Source organism: Myotis yumanensis, unplaced genomic scaffold (genome assembly GCF_028538775.1).
Source record: "Myotis yumanensis isolate MYYU_CA2020_CCGP unplaced genomic scaffold, mMyoYum1.0.hap1 SCAF_2, whole genome shotgun sequence".
Lineage (NCBI taxonomy): Eukaryota > Metazoa > Chordata > Mammalia > Chiroptera > Vespertilionidae > Myotis > Myotis yumanensis.
The window spans coordinates 32,030,980-32,051,861 of NW_027223753.1; the positions used below are offsets into that span (position 1 = coordinate 32,030,980).

The 20,882-nt window shown below is 49.0% G+C and overlaps 1 protein-coding gene across 1 annotated transcript in view; it reads right to left on the reverse strand.

The window, feature by feature from the left end:
• Positions 1-20,111, reverse strand: part of LOC139003334 (cytochrome P450 4A11-like) — a 29,217-nt gene extending 9,106 nt beyond the window's left edge. Inside the window, exons 1-7 of the mRNA XM_070405058.1 lie at positions 19,917-20,111; positions 3,519-3,660; positions 2,820-2,864; positions 2,214-2,341; positions 1,128-1,252; positions 611-771; positions 35-141 (exon numbers count right to left, since the gene is read on the reverse strand). Of these exons, the coding sequence (XP_070261159.1) occupies positions 35-141; positions 611-771; positions 1,128-1,252; positions 2,214-2,341; positions 2,820-2,864; positions 3,519-3,660; positions 19,917-20,111 (903 nt within the window). The remainder of the gene's footprint in view (positions 1-34; positions 142-610; positions 772-1,127; positions 1,253-2,213; positions 2,342-2,819; positions 2,865-3,518; positions 3,661-19,916) is intronic.
• Between the last annotated feature and the right edge of the window lie 771 nt (positions 20,112-20,882).

The window sequence follows — 20,882 nt, forward strand, 5'->3', positions numbered from 1 at the left end:
GGCAAAGCCTCAGGTCCCTTCTACAGACACTCACTCTGGCAAAGAGGAGGATGTCCAGGAAATCCAACTTCCTCTTTCTCCTGACCTTCTCAAGATTCTCCTCATCCTGCAGATGTGCCTTTCTCAGTTTGATAACTTGGTCTGTAGCAGAACAGTGGTTCCCAGGCAGAGTGGAGGGCCCTGGGTGCCCCAAAAGAGCAACCCACAGCCGCCCCATCAGCCCCTCACCCTGCTCCAATATGGGTGCCAGTGAATCAGGATGGGTATGGGAGAGGTGTCCACATGAGTGGTGAGAGGTCTAGCACCATCTGATTGCAAGTTAGGCCTCCCCTCTATAGCACACCCATGGAGTAGGTTCTGCTTGAATGCTGCTTGGTGAGGGTGACATCACTATGTGCTGACACATGTGAACACCAGCTGCCCCCTAACTGCCCCCCTGCATGGGAACCTGACAGAGCATTGCACCCTGACATTTTGGTTCCCAAGCCCTGCACCTGGTACGTATCCAGTGGGGTATGTCCTAGCTCCCAAAAGACAGTAGAGGTCAGGGCCAGTCCCTTTGAGATGTGCATGATGAAGGAGGGGAGCAGCCCAGGAGGTGGAGTCCAACCTGTGTGTTGATGGGCGATCTGGCAGGCCCGCTTGCTCCGGAGGCCATCAGGCGTCAGCCAGTAGATAATGTCGTTCTGGTAGAAGAAATTCCTCACTCGAGAATAAAAAAGATTTTTCACATCCCTAATGGCCTGGATATAGGATTGGGATTGGGATTTCCTGCAGGGAAAAGACACAGAACTGATTAAGGTATTGGGAGGTGAAGTGGGGCTCTAGGTGGGAGTTTCCCCAAATAGTGGGTACAGAGACACTGAGACATTCATTGCTCCTGTCTTACAGCCTTTGTGACCCTCAATCCTTCATAACCAGAGGAACTAGACTTCTCCCTGTGTTAGTGATCAGGGATCTGTGGCTGATTCAATTTTGGTCTGGTCTGGAATTATCTATGGTCAGGAGCTCTGGACAGACTCTGGCTTTTTGTGCTCATGAGCACCTAAGCTTCCTGAACTGCCTCTCCAGTAAGTCCATATCAGTTGGTAAAACAAAAGCCCAGTAGCTGAATGATTATCACTGACCTGTCTATCTGGATGCTGCTCTGCTGGCTGAAGGCGCACTTCATGATGGTGTCCAGTGTCATCAAAGAGATGTGTTCAAAGATCTCCAGATGAGAGTCTTGACTGATGAGCTCCTCCCATTTGTCCTGTGGTAGGAGGGGGACATTGACCCTACTCTGCTCCCCCAGAGGGCCTCTGCTGACCCAGCTAAGCAGCTCTCTCTCTCTCTCTCTCTCTCTCTCTCTCTCAGATACCTCACTGTACTGAATAGAGGCATTATAACATATTAAGACTGTACAGCAAACATTAGTAATGTGATTATTGTACTCTCAGAAACTGTGATTATACAATTAAACAGGTTCCCTCATAAGAGTCTGAATTAGTTTTGAATTTTAGGAATAAGTTCTGATCATTACTACCATTTGCCAAACCAGAAAACATTGTTATTCAGGCAACAATTTGGGAATCTACCTGTCCTGGGTTTGAGCTAAACCTGAGGGATAGATACACTTCAACTCTAGGAAGCAAATATGTCAAGATAAGAGGTAACCTAAGAGACCAGTACTGGGGATCCTAAGGACAGGGCATCAGGGACTTTAATTTCTTCCCTCATCAAATGTTAGCTGAGCATAGCTGGTAGATAAGGATCCGGGTCTGTGAGTGCAGATGTAATCTCCATTTCTTTCCATGGAGTGTCTCCATTTCATGTTGAAGCCCTGGCACCTAGGCCAGAGCCCACCTGAAGGACAATCTGGGATGTCCACCCTGTCACTGAAGCTGCCACTGTCCATGCCTACCAGTGACCAGGGGAATGACTATTGCTCTAGTCCACTGTACTGAAGACATTGAGGTGAGAGGAGAGCAGACCCTGTTTCTACCATGGTTCTGCTTTCTCTTGGCAATGACCAAAGTAGTGTGGATCCAAGCTGGTGCCCAGGTACCTCCTGTCCCATCCACTTTGGGAAGCTCTGTCACATTGTGGGATATGAGCATGTTATTCTAGCTGGTCGTGTGTGATGGATGTCTGAAGGACACACGTATCCTAGTGTGGACTATATGAGCTCTGCTGTGAGTGCATGTGATCAGGTGAGAGAGGGATGGACTTACCAGCATCACTTGGACAGAGTCGGCCATGAGGCCTATGTAGGGCTTCAGGATGTCATAGTGGAAGGCTGGGGTCAGCATCCTCCGGTGTTGGAACCAAGTCTGCCCATTCAGCAGAAGCAAACCATATCCTGGACCACAGAAAGGTGTGTGTATGTGGCAGGGGAGGGGAGATGGAATCAGGATGACTTGGGACATTTTGGGAGGAACCAAGTGTGTCAGAAGAAAGCAAATGATGGGCAAAGGCAGGAAAGGCCAGTACATTTCAGGAATGTGAATTTCCCAAAATAGCAAGTAAATTGGATGTCATCACGAAGGCTGTGAGTTAAAGGCTGAAGTAGAGTTGGCAGGTTACAGAAGATCATAAATGAATATTACCCTGAAAACATTGGAGAGCACTGAGAAGTGATGGGAAGAAGCTGAGTTTCAAGGGGGCCATCACCATCACCCAGAAGGGGTGAAGGTTTTATTAGAAGAGAAATCAGGCTTGATTCAGAGATGAGGGTGGTGATATAGTGCTGGTTATCTGTTGTTCTTTGTGAGCCAAAGAGATAGCTCTTGGTAAGTCTACCTGGCAAAAGAACAACAGTCCTGATTACACACACTTACCAATCCAGGGAGCCAGGAATCTGTACCAACCATGAGCCTTTGGGTCTGAAAGGAAAGACAGGGCAATGGAGGAACCTGGAGGGGACAAGCTCCTTGAATCAGCTATGGTCTAGAGCATGGGCGGCTATTCCTTCATGATCATTGTCAGCTGGCAATGTGTCTCAAGAGAGCTTCCTCAATCTCCCATCCCAAGTTTCTCTTTTGTAATAGTTAATGTGGGCTCAGGAAAGCAATCCCTGCAGCAGAACACCCATAGGATAGTGAAGCAGCCAGAAATAGTCTCTATCCTCAGTGCCAGAGAAACAGAAATCTGTGGTCTTCCCACTTATTTGTGGGGGCTTAGTCATTCCATGACTCAGGATAGGCACCAATGAGGGTGCCAAACCCAACTGGATAGGAAATGGTTTTTTAGATCTGGGAAAATTTACCCAATTGATCATTTCAATCTGGTTAAAAGAGGAATAAAAAGAATAAAAGAACAAGAGATAAATTTTAAAAAGTGACCCCACCCCACTGTTTTTAGCATTCCCTTTCAGCAGACATTGTTGGCTTTAAGCTGGCTTGTGGGCTGGCAGGGTGGTTGTTAGAGGGTTCAGATAATGATGGTAGAACTGCAAGTCTATTCTGGAATTATCAACTCAAGGTCATGTACCCAAGCAGAAAGAGCTGCTCCAGCTACAATTCAGGTTTCTGTCTCACCTGATCTTGCCAGGACCATCTTCATGTAGTCAGGGTCATAAATGATGATGCTGACCCTGCTCCCCCATAGCCAGCAAGGACAGGCACATGGGAATGTCTCTGCCCATTTCTGAAGCTGTTGTAGCTCCTTGTCCATTTGGAACTATAAGCAAGGGAAAGACAAATGAACAAAACCTTTCTCTTTAGGTCTGGAGCTTGGAGTGATGGTGAAGGGTAGAATGGCCACAGGGAGAATTCAGGATCCATCAGCAGTTATTAGGAGCTTGGAACTGTATCTGATGAGCCAGTATCTGATCTGGATTCTCACTCTTCATCAAGCCTTGGTCTAAGGTTAGAGTTTGGCTTCTAGTTGGACCCTGACTCAGTACTGCCTTTAGAGTGTTACACATAGTACATGTTTTTATAAATGTGCAGTTATGGACTAAGTGGTATACACACTTTTTTCACACTCTTAGAGTTATTGGTTGAACTATATCCCTTTCAAATTCATATGCTGAAGACTTAATCCCAAGTATCTGAGAATGTGAGTTTATGTGAAGATGGTGTCTTTATAGGAGTAATTAGCTAAAATTAGGTCATTACACCTAATCCTATATAATAAAGAACTAATATGCAAATGATCATCATGCCCTCATGCCATCATGCTGTAATGGCTCAGACTCTTGATAATGGGGAGTGAGGAATGGGGACCAGCCAGGCTGTGGCCTGGGAGTGGGACAAGCTGCATGCCCCACAGTACCAGGCACCAGTGGCTGCACTTGCAACAGTGGCTCAGCCAGGGAGAGGGACAAGCAACACACAGCACAGTCCCAGGTGCCAGCTGCTGGGGCTGCAGCCTGGGAGAGGGACAAGCTGCCAGCCCCATGGTCCTGGGCGCAAGCTGTTGCATCTGTGGCCTGGGAGAGGGACAATCTGCCAGAGCCATGTTCCTGGGCGTCAGCAGCTGCACTCGCGCCTGTGGCCCAGGAGAGGGACAAGTAGCCCACCCCATGGTCCCAGGCTCCTGTGGCTGTGGCCCAGGCGAAGACGCCCTCCCACGGTCCCCTGTTACTACAGCTGGCCCTTGTGAAGCTGGCCCGGGTCCTGGGTGCCTACAGCTGGCCAGAGGGAAAGAAGCCTGGGTCCAGGGTGCCAGCGACTGGCCAGAGGAAGGAATCCTGGGTCCTAGGTGTGGGGCAAGGCATAGGTCGTTAGGGGTGATCAGGCCAGCAGGGGAGCAGTTAGGAGCGATCAGGAAGGCAGTCAGAGGTGGTTAGGGGTGATCAGGCAGGCAGAGGTGTTTAGGGGTGATCAGGCAGGCAGGAAGAGGGGTTAGGGATGATCAGGGAGGCAGGCAAGTGAGCGGTTAGGAGTCAACGGTTCTGGATTGTGAGAGGCAGTCAGACATCCCCCAAGGGGTCCTGGATTGGAGAGGGTGCAGGCCAGGCTGAGGGACACGGCCTCCGAGCACGAATTTCATGCACTGGGCCTCTAGTCCACTATAACTGTCTTTATAACAGGGGGGAAGTTTGGACACAGAAATAGTCTCTTGGAGAGGGATGATGATATGAAGAACCATATGGAGAAGATCATGGTTTGCTAGTCAGGGAGAGCGACCTGGAGCAGATGGTTCCTTCACAGCCTTCAGAAGGAGCCAACCCTACCAACATCTTTTGATTTGAATTGTAAGACAATCAATTTCTGTTTCTTCAGCCACCCACTTTGTTAAGCAGCCCTAACAAAGTAGGACAATTGTGTAATGTTCAAGCACACTTATGAGTGGGGATGGATTATTACGTTATCCTATTTCCCTGAAGAATGAGGAAACTGTTAAAGTATATGCCCAGGGGGCTGAGGACCCTAGGGTGTTTCACAGAGCCCAAGGGCCAGAAGCAGCAGGTTGCAGAAGGAGTAGATCCTGGGACTGGAGAGCTTCCAGGCCTGAGTCTCTCATTCTTTCTCTCTGCATTCATTGTCTTACCAAATGTTTATTGGGACTCTACCTGACAGTTTTCTAGAAGCTGGGAATATGCTCACAAATAGACAACAGTCCCTGCCCGCATGCAGCTAGGTCCACCAGGTGAAGAGCACTTGAACCCTTTCTGGATGGTTGTCATTCTACCACATGTCCTATCTATGTGACATTGTGAATTCTATTCGAGAATCTGATTGTAATATAGCCAAGGTGTTCACCTGCTACAAGCTACTGTGGCTGGGTTGAATAGGGCATTCAGAGGCTCACTCATGTTGGCGAAGAGGTCTCAGAGCTGGTGGGCTGGGAAGACATCTCAAAATGTTTCCACTACAGTGAATGATCAAATACATAAATGAGCAGATGAGTAGATGAATTTACTCATTCATTTATTGGGTAACTACGTATTGAGCACTTACTTTGGGTCAATTGCCATCCTAGTTGCTAGAGATGCAGTGATGAACAGCACAAGTCCCTGCTACCATAGAGTTTGTGTTTGAGTCGGGGTGAGGGTGGGCAGACAATACTGCTGTGACCTGGGAAGTGTCCTACTTGAAGGACTTAGTAAGAGACTTCATGCTCCCAAGTCATGTACATTATTGGGGCTGCCCTTCCCCTTTGACCCCATGTGGGGATGGATCAGTGGGAGCCTCTTACCACCCCAGCTATGTTACCTGATCCTCGAGGGTCCCTCCTACTGGCCCAGTAGGGGCCTGGAAGACCCTTTTCAGCACAGCAGCATGCTCTCTTTGAGAGGCCAATCAGGGGCAGGGCCAGGCTCGGGGGTGGAGGGGGGGCTGCAGGAGGTTGGCCAGCCAGCCGCGCCTCCCATTGGGCTGGTTGGCCAGCGCAGTGGTCCTCATAGCGACTCGTCATTCCAGTCATTCTTGTCGTTCCAGTTTTCTGGTTGCTGGCTTTTTATATATATACTAGAGGCCTGGTGCACAAAAATTTGTGCACTGCGGGCGGGGGGGGGGGGGGGGGGGTCCCCCAGCCGGCCTGTGCCCTCTCACAGTCTGGGACCTTTCGGGAGATAACGACCTGCTGGCTTAGGCCTGCTCCCGGGTGGCAGAGGGCAGGCCCAATCCCTAAGTGCAGCCCCTGGTCAGGCTCAGAGCAGGGCCGATTGGGGAGTTGGGGCGCCGCCCCATCTTGCACAGAGCAGGGCGGATCGGGAGGTTGCAATGCCACCCTCAGGGTAGACTGGTTGGGGGGTTGGGGCGCTGCCCCCTGTCACTCACAGAGCAGGGCCAATCAGGGGGGTTGGGGCGCTGCCCCCTGTCACTCACAGAGTAGGGCCGATAGGGGGGTTGGGGCGCTGCCCCCTGTCACTCACAGAGCAGGGTCCATCAGGGGGGTTGGGGCGCTGCTCCCTGTCACTCACAGAGCAGGGTCCATCAGGGGGGTTGGGGAGCTGCTCCCTGTCACTCACAGAGCAGGGTCCATCAGGGGGTTGAGGAGCTCCCCCCTGTCACTCACAGAGTAGGGCTTATAGGGGAGTTGAGGCACCACCCCCTGTCACGCACAGAGCAGGAAAGATTAGGGGGTTGGGGCGCTGCACCCTGTCACACTCAGGGCAGGGCCAATGAGGAGGTTATGGCTCTACCCTGTCACACACAGAGCAAGGCCCGTGGAGGGGGGTTGTGGTGCCACCCTCTATCACCCACAGAGCAGGGCGGATCAGGGGGTTGGGGCACCGCCACTGTCACACTCAGGGCAGGGCCGATGGAGAGGTTATGGTTCTACCCTGTCACACACAGAGCAGGGCCGATCAGGGGGTTGGTGAGCTGCACCCTGTCACACACAGAGCCGCAGGGCAATTGGGGGATTGGGGAGCTCCCCCCCGTCAGGCACAGAGCAGGGCTGATCAGGGGGTTTGGGCACTGCCCCTTGTCACGCTGATCCCGGTGCCGGGAGGCATATTACCCTTTTACTATATAGAATAGAGGCCTGGTGCATGGGTAGGGGCTGGCTGGTTTGCCCTGAAGGGTGTCCTGGATCAGGGTGGGGGTCCCCACTGGGGTGCCTGGCCAGGCTGGCTGAGGGGCTGAGGGCTGTTTTCCCGCTGGCAGTTGACTAAAAGCTCCCAACTGCTCCTTGTTTTCTTTCTTTCTTTCTTTCTTTTTTTTTTTATTCTCGGCCAGCTTTAGCTCTGAGGCCTCGCTGCTGAAAACATGGATACAATGTTGCGGTCTGGGGCTGACTGAAAGCCAGTTTTGTTTAGCTTCTTATTTGCAACATAGTAATAGTTGCTTAGAGTTGCAGTTGAGAGTCCGCCAAGTGAGGCGGGGAACGTTGGAGTCTGCAGTTCCTGGAGGAAGCAAGCCTCCCTGCTCGCTTCAGTGCATGGCTGCCGGCCACCATCTTGGCTGACAGTTAATTTGCATAAAGATACGCTGATTAGCCAATGGGAAAGGTAGCGGTCGTACGCTAATTACCATGTTTCTCTTTTATTAGTGTAGATAGACTAGAGGCCCAGTGCACAAAATTCATGCACTGGGGCAGGGGAGGGTTGTCCCTCAGCCCAGCCTGTGCCCTCTTGCAGTCCGGAACCCCTTGGGGAATGCCTGTCTGCCCACTTAGGCCCGGGGGTATCAGGCCTAAGGTGGAAGGCTGACATCCCTCTCACAGTTTGGGATCCCTCATTTCTTACCATCCACCTGCTTGCTGCTTCTTACTGCTCGGCTTGCTGCTCCTCAGCACTGCCGCAGAGGCAGGAGAAGCGCCAGCCACCACTGCTGCACTCGTCAGCCGTGCACTCAGCTTCTGGCTGAGCGGCACTCCCCCTGTGGGAGCACACTGACCACCAGGGGGCAGCTCCTGCCTTGAGCATCTGCCCCCTGGAGGTCGGTGCGCATCATAGTGACCAGTCATTCTGGTCATTCCACCATAACGGTCGCTTAGGCTTTTATTATATAGACTATTGGCCCGGTACACGAAATTTATGCACAGGGAGGGGGTGTTCCTCAGCCCAGCCTACACCCTCTCCAATCTGGGACCTCTTGAAGGATGTCCTACTGCCAGTTTACAGGGATTGGGCCTAAACCGGCCGTCAGACATCCCTCTCGCAATCTGGGACTGCAGGCTCCTAACCGCTCACCTGCCTGCTTGCCTGCCTGATTGCCCCTAACCACTCTGCCTGCCGACCTGCTCACCCCCAACTGCCCTCTGCCACTGGCCTGCTTGCCCCAAATGCCCCCTCACCAGCATGATCACCCCCAACTGCCCCCTGTGCCAGTGTGCTCGCCCCCAACTGCCCCCCTGCTATCCTGCTCGTCCCCACCTTCCCCCCGGCCCCCACTGGCCTGCACGCCCCAAACTGACCACTGCTGGCCTGCTCACTCCAAACTGCGCCTCCCTCGCTGAACTGATCACCTCCAACTGACCCCCACTGATGGCCTGCTTGCCCCCAACTGGCCCCCCTACTGGTCTGCTTACCCCCAATGACCCTGCCCCCCACCAGCCTGATCACACACAACTGCTGTCCCATCCTGGTCTGATCACCCACAACTGCCCTCCCCTCTTGGCTTCTAACCACCTCTATCTTGGCCCCGCCACCATGGCTTTGTCCAGAAGAACATCCGGAAGGTCTCCCAGTTTAATTAGTCAGTGCTTTTATTAGTATAGAAGATAGAGGCCTGGTGCATGGGTGGGGGCCGGCTGGTTTGCCCTGAAGGGTGTCCCAGATCAGGGTGAGGGTTCTCTTAGGGTGTGGGGTGGCCTAAGCCAGGAGGCTGTGGTGGTTTTCAGGTTGGCCACGCCCCCATGGAGTGAGGGTACCCACTGGGGGGGCGTGGCCACCCTGGATGAGGAGCTGATGGCTGTTTGCAGGCTGGCCACACACCCTTCAGGGTGGGGGTCCCCACTGGGGTGCCTGGCCAGCCTGGGTGAGGGGCTGATGGCTGTTTGCAGTCTGGCTACCACCCCTGGTGACTCAAGCTCTCACTCCCTCCTTTTTTTCTTTCTTTTTTTTTTTTCAGTGTCTCCTTGAACAGAGGGAAGCAGGTATCTGGAATTTATTTATCTACTTATATAAAAACCCTGGGTGTAACATCATGGCCAGAACCACGACCAAGCGGAAGGAAGTCAGTCCTGCAGCAGTTGTCTTGGAAACGGCTGCACCCTCCCCCCCAGCTGTTTCCCGGAGCTGTTTCCTGTAAGGGCAGGGTTTGAGGCAGGAACCCACCCTCAGAGCGTGGTGGCATATCTTTATAAAGTGTGCCGCGCCAGCATAGCCAAGGGTGAACTTGAGTGGGGGCGGCTGAAAGGCTTAGAAAAGACAGACAAGAGAATGAAATCTGGATCTAGGTGGGACGCTGCTTCTCTGAGAGACAGTGACCACGCACATAGCTGTGTCTTTATTTCATAGCAGATGCCACAAGGCAAAGTAAGGGCATGACCAAGATATTTACAACATTCTCCTGGGTTTCAATCCTACTTAACTACATGCACCTGAACGCTATCAAGCCTACATCACTCATGCAGGTGGGGCCATGTGTTTGGACCATAAGTTCAAGCTTACAACTATAGCTGTTGGCTATAATTGTGCTGGGAGGGCCCTGCCCTCCAAGCTGGGACTTGCATGTGGCTATGAGAGGACTGTGCAAAACGCTGTAGTGGCTCCCCACAATAAAGTTTTAATTCATTATATTAGAGGTCGTGGTGGTACTGTTTTACCCACAGCTTCTACAGGAATTGCTGCAAATTTACTTCTCGGTGGAAGAACCCTTCATTCCCAATATAAATGACCAATTCCATTAAATGAAACTTCAATTTCTAGACTCAATATAAACAGTGAAGTTGCTAAAACTACAGTGGGGCCTTGACTTATGAGTTTAATTCGTTCCATGACAGAGCTCACAACTCAAATTACTCATATGTCAAATCAATTGTGAACGAGTGAGACACGTGATGCTGGGCTGATGTTGTGGCGTTCACTGTGACGTTCCCTGCGCCAACTAGCGGTGGGGTACCTGAAGCTGGCTCATAACCCAAATTTTAGCTCGCAACTCAAAGCAAAAAATCGGCCGAGAGACAGCTGTTATCTTGAAAAACTCATTAGTCAGGACTCTCGTAAGTCAAGTCCCCACTGTATTAAAAAGGCCCAACTTCTCATTATTGATGAATGCATAATGGCATTCAGTCATGCTATAAACCAGTGGTTCTCAACCTTCTGGCCCTTTAAACACAGTTCCTCACGTTGTGACCCAGCCATAAAATTATTTCCGTTGCTACTTCATAACTGTAATGTTGCTACTGTTATGAATCGTAATGTAAACATCTGATATGCAGGATTGTCTTAGGCAACCCCTGTAAAAGGGTCATTTGAGCGCCAAAGGGGTCACAACCCACAGGCTGAGAACTGCTGCTAGACACGCCATAGACAGATTACTAAGAGAAATTATGAATTTGAATGTTGTATTTGGTGGGAAAGTTCTCCTTCTTGGAGATGATTTTCGACAATGTCTCAGTATTGTACCACACGCTGTGGGATCAGCCATAGTACAAACGAGTTTAAAGTACTGTAATGTTTGGGGACGTTTCAATAAATTGTCTCTTAAAACAAATATGAGATCAGAGGATTCTGCTTATAGTGAATGGTGAGTAAAACTTGGAGATGGCAAACTTGATAGCAGTTTTCATTTAGGAATGGATATTATTGAAATCCCCTGTGAAATGATTTGTAATGGATCTATTATTGAAGCTACCTTTGGAAATACTATATCCATAGATAATATTAAAAATATATCTAAACGTGCAATTCTTTGTCCAAAAATGAACATGTTCAAAAATTAAATGAAGAAATTTTGGGTATACTCGATGGAGATTTTCACACATATTTGAGTGATGATTCCATTGACTCAACAGATGATGCTGAAAAGGAAAATTTTCCCATCGAATTTCTTAATAATATTACTCCTTTGGGAATTCCATGTCATAAATTAAAATTGAAAGTGGGTACAATCATCATGCTATTGAGAAATCTCAATAGTAAATAGGGTCTTTGTAATGGTACCAGACTTATTATCAAAAGATTACGACCTAACATTATCAAAGCTGAAGTATTAACAGGATCTACAGAGGGAGAGGTTGTTCTGATTCCAAGAATTGATTTGTCCCCGTCTGACAGTGGCCTCCCATTTAAATTAATTCGATGACAGTTTCCTGTGATGCCAGCATTTGCGATGATCCTATCTAATAAAAGAGAAACATGGTAATTAGCTGTACGGCCGCTACCCTTCCCATTGGCTAATCAGTGAGATGTGCAAATTAACTGCCAGCCAAGATGGCAGCCGGCAGCCAGGCAGTTTGAAGCGAACAGGGAGGCTTCCTTGCTTCAGTGACAGAGGAAGCCAAGCTTCCCCGCTTGCGCTGCCGGCCTCTGAGCTTGCAGTTTGAAATATTGTAACAAATATAGAAGCTAAACAAAACCCCAGAAACGGGCTTTAGTCAGCCAGGCTTTAGCCAGCAAGACCACAACATTGTTTCGAATATAGAAGGTAAACAAAGGCCAGAAACCTGCTTTCAGCAGCCGAGCCTCAGAGAGAAAGCCGGCTCTCAGCTCCAGTGAAAGGCATAGAAGGTAAATAAATGCCAGAATAAAAAAGAAAAAGAAAAAAAGGAGAGGTTTGGAGCTTCAGTCGCCTGCCAGCCTGAAAACAGCCCTCAGCCCCTCACCCAGACTGGCCAGGCACCCCAGTGGGGACCCCCACCCCGAAGCAACAAGATGGCGGCTAATTTGCATACTGAAGGCAGGCGGCAGCAGGCAAGGCTGTCTGCAGTCTGGGACCCAGATCTGTAACCCTGCCGGATGGGGGGCACCGCAGGAGGCTGTCTGCAGTCCAGGACCCGGATCTGTGACCCTGCTGGGCGGGGGGCACCGCAGGAGGCTGTGTGCAGTCTGGGACTCGGATCTGTGACCCTGCCGGGCAGGGGGCAGTGCTTGAGGCTCTTCATGGGACCAAGACATGGATCTGTGACCTGGTGGGCAGGGGGGCAGCACGGGAGGCTGTCTGCAGTCCGGGACCCGAATCTGTGACCCTACCGGGTGGGGGTCAGTGCTTGAGGCTCTTCATGGGACCAAGACATGGATCTGTGACCCTGCCAGGCGGGGGGCAGCACTTGAGGCTGTGCACGGTCCTGGGACTCAGATCCATGACCCTTCACAGCGGGGAGGCAGCCATCAGCACCCAGGAGTGACTGCGCAAGATCCGCCTCCTGGCCCAGAAGGTGCAGGATCCCAGGGAGAGCCACAGTGGCAGGCCAGACTGACGTCCTCCTGGCCGCACCATGGGGGTTTGCGGATCTGCAAAGCCAGAGGCCTCCAGTGTGCACATACCCCCTGGCATGTGAACATCCCCCAGCACACTGTCACCCTCCTGCGCCTGCAACAGTTGCAAACCAAGGCGTGCACAAGTTCCCCCCGCCTCTCCACCACACTTCCATCAACCCGGCATGCCTAACACCTCCACAGGATGTGCACAGGTCCCCTCTGATGCGCTCACATCCTTTGGAGAGTGTCTGGGTGTTCTGGGTGCTGAGAGTGGGCGCCTGTGAGATGACAGTGAGAGGGCAGAGTGGTGATGCCCCATTCCCACGGAGGCCAGTGCAGCTACGAGATCACCTCTGGGGGGTTAATGCAGGTGCTGAGGCGGGAGCAGGTGCAGACAGACACACCTGGTGGGCATGGGCGGCCCTCTCTGAGGTGCCTTCGGTCAGGGTTCAAGATCAAGAGCCCAGAGGCAGAGAGGAATCCCGTCCTCTCAGTGAAACAGTGGGATAGTCGGGGCGACTGTAGAGGAGGAATGTGCACTTTGGGTGCCAGCACCCATGAGTGAAGGCTGCCCTGACTGAGCCTTGCTTGCTTGGGGCCTAGAGCACTCCTGCTGGGCAACAGGTGACAGGACGTGCTTTTCTGAATTAATGAGAGAAAATGTTGATTCTCCTGCTGCCCACGAAGGTGGAAAGTGAAGTGGGGAGACATGTGGGGAATGAGCAAGGTTCCCTGTCTGGGGGTTCCAAACCTGCTGTTGGTTTCTTTCACCGCTGACTAGAGATATACAGGGTGTCCCCCCAAAATGTATACACACTTTGAATACCTACTAATTCCAATGGTTTTAAGCATAAGAAAGGAACAACAATGGAGCTGTTATCTGTTAAAAGTGTGGGCACAAACAGATAGTTGGACATTCCCTGAGGGGTCTCAGATTGGAGAGGGTGAAGGCCAGACTGAGGGGCCCCTTCTCCCCCCCTACCCCAGTGCACAAATTTCGTGAACCGGGCTACTAGTTATTAATAAATCAGAAGGACAAACTCTAGATAGAGTAGGAATATTCCTACCTGAACCCGTTTTCGCACATGGTCAGTTATACGTTGCTTTCTCTCGAGTTTGAAGAGCATGTGACATTACAGTTAAAGTTTTAAATATTTAATCACAAGGGAAATTAGTCAAGCACTCTGAAAGTGTTTTCACTCTTAATGTGGTGTACAGGGAGATATTAGAATAAGTTTAATCACTTTATCAGTCATTGTTTGCATCACTGTTGTTTTAATATCATGTTTTTGTTGTTTTCTTTTTTTTTTTTAATTTTTATTTTTCGCTAAAAGTATTACAAAGGGTATTACATAAGTGTCCTTTTTCCCCCCCGCCCTTAACAAGCCCCTGCTCTCCCTTACCCCCCAGTGTCTTATGTCCATTAGTTATGGTTATATGGATGCATACAAGTCCTTCAGTTGATCTCTTACTCCCCTCCCTCCAGTCCCCCAACCCTCCCTGGTCTTCCCACTGCAGTCCGACAATCAGTTTGAGGCAGCTCTGCCTCTGTATCTATTATTGTTCAAAAGTTTGTAATGGTCTTAATTATCCATGAAAGAGTGAGATCATGTGGTATTTTTCCTTCATTGACTGGCTTGTTTCACTTAGCATAATGCTCTCCAGTTCCATCCATGCTGTTGCAAATGGTAAGAGTTCCTTCTTTTTAACAGCAGCATAGTATTCCATCGTGTAGATGTACCACAGTTTTCTAATCCATTCATCTACTGATGGGCACTTAGGCTGTTTCCAGATCTTAGCTATGGTGAATTGTGCTGCTATGAACATCAGGGTGCATATATCCTTTCTGATTGGTTTTTCTGGTTTCTTGGGATATATTCCTAGAAGTGGGATCACAGGGTCAAATGGGAGTTCCATTTCCAATTTTTTGAGGAACCTCCATACTGCCTTCCATAGTGGCTGCACCAGTCTGCATTCCCACCAGCAGTGCACAAGTGTTCCTTTTTCTCCACATCCTCTCCAGCACTTGTCGTTTGTTGATTTGTTGATGATGGCCATTCTGACAGGTGTGAGATGGTACCTCATTGTTGTTTTGATTTGCATCTCTTGGATGATTAGTGACTTTGAGCACGTTTTCATATGTCTCTTGGCTTTCTGAATGTCCTCTTTTGAAAGGTGTCTATTTAAATCCTTTGCCCATTTTTTGATTGGATTGTTTATCTTCTTTTTGTTAAGTTGTGTGAGTTCCCTATAAATTTTGGAGATTAAGCCCTTATCAGATATGACGTTGGCAAATATGTTTTCCCACGAGGTGGGTTTTCTTGTTGTTTTGTTGATGGTTTCTTTTGCTGTGCAGAAGCTTTTTATTTTGATGTAGTCCCATTTGTTCAGTTTCTCTTTAGTTTCAACTGCCCTAGGAGCTGTATCAGTGAAGAAATTGTTTTGGCATATGTCTGAGATTTTGTTGCCTTTGGATTCTTCTAGAATTTTTATGGTTTCCTGTCGTACATTTAAGTCCTTTATCCATTTTGAGTTTATTCTTGTGTATGGTGTAAGTTGGTGGTCTAGTTTCATTTTCTTGCATATGTCTGTCCAATTTTCCCAACACCATTTATTGAAGAGACTATCTTGGCTCCATTGTATGTTCATGCCTCCTTTGTCAAAAATTAATTGAGCATATTGGTTCGGGCTAATTTCTGGACTCTCTATTCTATTCCACTGATCTATATGTCTGTTCTTGTGCCAGTACCAGGCAGTTTTGAGAACAGTGGCTTTGTAATACAGCTTGATATCTGGCATTGAGATCCCACCTACTTTGTTCTTTCTCAGGATCGCTGCAGCTATTCGGGGTCTTTTTTTATTCCAGATGAATTTTTGGAGAGTTCGTTCTAGATCTTTGAAGAAGGCCATTGGTATTTTAATGGGAAGTGCATTGAATTTATAGATTGCTTTGGGTAGTATGGACATTTTAATGATGTTGATTCTACCAATCCAAGAACATGGTATGTTCTTCCATCTGTTTATGTCTTCCTCTATCTCTTTTTTCAACGTCCTGTAGTTTTCTGAGTAGAGGTCTTTTACCTCTTTAGTTAAGTTTATTCCTAGGTATCTTAATTTTTTTGGTGCGATGGTAAATGGGATTGTTTTTCTAATCTCTCTTTCAGAAAGTTCACTATTGGTGTAAAGAAATGCCTCAGATTTCTTGGGGTTAATTTTGTATCCTGCTACATTGCCAAATTAATGTATTAAGTCTAGTAGCTTTTTGATGGAGTCTTTAGGGTTTTGTATGTATAATATCATGTCATCTGCAGATAAGGACAGTTTTACTTCCTCTTTTCCAATTTGGATGCCTTTTATTTCTTCTTCTTGCCTAATTGCAATGGCTAATACTTCCAGTAGCTGGCAAGTCAAAATATTCAGCATTTCTCAATCAGTCTAGAATCTAGCTAGCATCCGTTTTTTTCTTTGGGTAAATGATCAGTCTTGAGCTCCATCCTGCACATCTGCAAAGAGACTCTAGCTCAAAACTCTATCCAAAATCGGACAGTGCGCGCATTAGTTTTAAGCCAGCTTTTCTTTCTACACGTGCACAGAAATCCCAGATGCATTTACTTGGGGAGGGGGTGACCTGTTTTCACAGATCCTCACTCAGATGCCCACCTGACCGAAGTCTTGGAGCCACACAAAGGAGGGGAGAGGGCAGGCCCCCTCCCTCCACACTCACACACTTTCACCAAACATTCACTCAGAGTTTAAACAATAACAACTTCCCAACTCCTGAGGAAGCTCTACAGCCTCCCCCAGTCTCCTTGAAATGATCAATCACAATACCCAAAGGAGCAGTCTGAGTCCGTCCCATAACATCCGTCCAGTAAGTCCACAGAAAACAGAAAAACACAGACACAGACAAACAGAGGGCCCCAAAGAACAGCCTTCCAATTCCATGGAAGCAACTAGACGATGGCCTTACGCGAAACCGGCGGGAGCGACCCGCCTCGTCTCAGATTGAGGGGGTTCATACAGACCTTCCGACTCCGCAGAAGCAAAACTACACCCCTCCAGATGGACGGTCGAGGCGTCCCCCGACTCCTCCCGGCCTTGATCCCCCTGTGCGTCACTTAGATCATTGCAGGCGATTACAGATTTCAGAAGTGAGCTCACATAGAACAGATACAGAACAAGTCCCTGAACAGAGGCAGTAGAAACCTGCCTAGGAATGCTTCTCTTCTACCTTTTTTTAAAGATAGGCCAGATTCGAACCCTTAGCCAGTCCGAGTTTTGACGGTGAGTACCATCTAGAAGCCATTCCTCCAGATACAGGAAAAGTCCCTTAGAGATAACATATATCACACAGAACAGAATACACAACACACAGACACTTACCGCAGCCAGTCAGACTCTTCGAACTGGGGGTCCCTGGATGGTCTTGGGAATCCCGGATGAGCCCCCAGATGTTATGCCCAGATTTCAGGATCCCCAAAAAACCACATCAGGGAGCCAGCCATGTCCGATGCAAAAGCATAAGAGTCTTTATTCGAGCTAGCTCGGCTCCCCCACCTTGCCGACACAGCAGCAGGAAGCAGAGAGCTGTTTTTGTTGTTTTCATATCATGTTTTTGTCATTTTTATATCATGCCTCTGTTGTTGTTATATCCTTTTGTTACTGTTTATTTACTAATAAATTTATATATTATTTTCATATTCATTTTACTAATTTTCTTTCATCTCTCACACTTCTATTATAGAGAAAGGGCAAATAGCAATATTAAAATATCTCCACTAATTAATTGCCTTTTTAAAAAATATATATTTTATTGATTTTTTACAGAGAGGAAGGGGAGGGATAGAGAGTTATAAACATTGATGAGAGAGAAACATCGATCAGCTGCCTCCTGCACACTCCCCACTGGGGATGTGCCCACCACCAAGGTACATGGCCTTGACCGGAATTGAAGCCAGGACCCTTGAGTCTGTAGGCCGCTGCTCTATCCACTGAGCCAAACTGGTTAGGGCAATTAATTCCCTTTTAATGTGCACAAATTTTGTGCACCTTGCTTCTAGTCTTCTATAATTGAAACTTTGTAGCCTTGAGCAGAGCCCAGGGGCTGACAGACCAGGCGGGAAGCTTGGCTTCCTCCATCGCTGGGGGTAACCCAAGCCTCCTGTTCACTCCAGCTCCATGGCTGCCACCATCTTAGTTGGTTTAATTTGCATACTCACTCCTGATTGGCTGGTGGGTGTAGCAGAGTTATGGTTAATTTGCATGTTTCTCTTTAATTATATAGGACTAGAGCCCTGGTGCACAAAATTTGTGCACAGGGGAGGGAATTGTCCCTCAGACCGGCCCGCACCCCCCTCGGGGCATGTCCAACTGCCGGTTTAGGACCGATCCTGCACATGAGAAAATTAGGGTGTAGAGCAGGCATTTAAAGTATGTGTAGAACTGGGATATGAACCCAGGTAGCTCAGAAACAGAGCCCCATATGTTCAACTGACCACCTTGTCCTTTGTCATCTTGCCTGAAAAATCAGCCTCAATCTGAATTCAACATATGGCAGTCAATTCCAGACTTAGCCAATTACAGAGATATTGAATAAATGAAAAACTCAGGCAGTATTATAAAATCAAGGATTAGCCTGAACCAGTTTGTCTCAGTGGATAGAGCATCGGCCTGTGGACTGAAAGGTCCCAGGTTTGATTCCGCTCAAGGGCATGTACCTTGGTTGTCGGCATATCCCCAGTGGGAGGTGTGCCGGAGGCAGCTGATCAATGTTTCTCTGTCATCGATGCTTCTAACTCTCTATCCCTCTCTGTAAAAAAAAATCAATAAAATATATTTAAAAATAAAATAAAATCAAGGATTATTTACCTGCACTATCTCCTGCAGGATTACAGAGATGATTCACACCATGCATAATACTAGTTATGGAAAGAGCATTACTCACTTACTGAGTCTACATAACATCTAATGCCATCAGTACATGGAAAAGTCACTGTTGGAATATTCAGTGGTTCCTTCAGACAAATCCCAGCTCAGAAAGGTGACTCCTGCATCAATAAAAGCCACAGTTTCTCCAAATCAGCAAATCATCTGGAAGTCCTTTGTACCAAATTTGCATGAAGCAACTGGGCTTTGATTGTCTCTCTGTGGCTGGTATGAGCAGTTCCCATTTGGGGCTCCACTCTGCAGATAATCTCTTGGCCTCCTTCTCTGAAACCTTCTCAGGTTTCTGCTGCACCCCACCTCCTAAGGCTTGTTCAACCCACACACCCACCCAGATGAGCCCCTCTCCATGCAGCCCCCTCACCTTGCTCTGTGCCCTTCCCCCCAGGGACTAGTGCTAACAGAGCTGGCTGGGGAGCACTGTCTGTCATCCAACCTGCCAGCTGCTCCTTTCTGTCAGTCTGCACACCTGAGTCAAGCTCCCTCTGTGTCAGGCTCTGTGCTGGGGATGAGCGCACAGAAAGGAGGCTGATATCCTCAGCCTCAAGGAGTTCACAGGGCAGGGGCGTGGAGAATAGGAGCTGGCAGGTAAAGAGATTCTCATTAATGGCGAGCTGCAGATGCCGGTGCTCCTTCCGTGGGACCATCCTGGAAGCTTTCTTGCTCAGATGTGCCAGTAACTTGCCAGGGTTATAGCACTGTAGTCACCAGTCTGAAAAACCCCATGGTCTCAGGCCAACCAAGCTTGTTGGACCCCTACACCCGATTTTATCCCTTTTCCGGGTTCCTGATAGCTTCTCTAAATTCCTGTCTATGGTCTCCACATGCTGTGAGCCCCCGCAGGCAGGGATCCATGAGACGATGCCTGTGTTCCCAGGCAAGTTCAGGGCCAGGCAGACAGGATGGAATTGAATGGACATGGGCAGGGACGCATGGAGAAGTTCTGTCCTGTGAGCCTGGAGCAGGGAGGTTCAGAAAGGAGCAGCCCTTGTCCTCAAAGGCTGGCTGGCATAATAGCTTGCAGTCCTACCTAAGGAAGGAGAATCTGACAGACTGAGAACACCAGCACATGGGATGAGGAGCCACGATCTGAGGGGTAATCTGGGTTTTGCCCCCATGGCCATGTGCTACTCACAACAAGGCTTTGTCCTATAGACTTGCAGATCATGACCTCGCTCAGAGAGCCTCTGCCCTCCTTGCCCTCCCTCTCCCCTGTCCCGTTCCCATTTACCTCCTGCTTGTGCCCGAACAGCCAGTGGGAAGGAGGGGACGGGAACTCCCGGACAGCTTTGAGCAGCCACTGCCTGAGCAGGTAGAGCTGGGCTGCCTTGAGCAGCAGCAGAACCAGAGCCAGCAGGGAGGCCACCTGCAGGAGCCCAGAGATACTGCCCAGGAGTGTTGTGGGGCTCAGCACAGAGACACTCATGGTGCAGTGCGTCTGGACCTCTGACTGTCTCTGACCACCTCAGGCCAGTCTGGAAGTTTTGTACCACCCACCTGTGGGGAGGGTGAAGGGTGAGGGCAGAGCTTAGAGCTGAGCCACCAGAGTTGATTAACTGTGGAGGAGCTATCTTGGGACCAGGAAGAAAAGCTTTCTTAGTTGACAGTGACAATGGTTGTGTACATTTCAACTTCCACGTCTCAGTTTCCTAACAAACACTTAATGAGCACCTGTTATGTGCCAGCCAGTATGCTAGGTGCCAGGACACAGCTGCGAGCAAAATAGACATGAACCCAGAGTTCCAGAAATCTCAGTCTAGTTCATCAAATGTTCAGTAGGTGTGGTTACAGAATTTTATTATCCTTTCCATTTCAGATATAAGCTAGTTACAGATAGGTAAAGTAAAGTGGCCAATGGAAAGCAGCCTTTGACAGCTTGAGTTGGGCTTAGAATCCTTCTCCCTTGTATCCAGAACTGCCTGCATACCTGCCTCTGAAGTTTTCCCCAGAGTTTGTCCCTGTCCCATGTTCCATTGTGACCCAAGGGGAATGTGCTGGTGGACAGAGTACTGAATTTGGACTCACAACGTTCAGCCCCAGGTGAGGCCCACCTCATATGAAGTCAGCAACTGACTCTCTCTGTGCCTCAGTTTCTCCTTTTATAGGTAGAATCATCATCTTCTTTCTAAGAGCAGCATAGAAATGCTCATTCATTCATGCATTCATTCACTCAGCATATGTTTCTTGAGTGCACAAT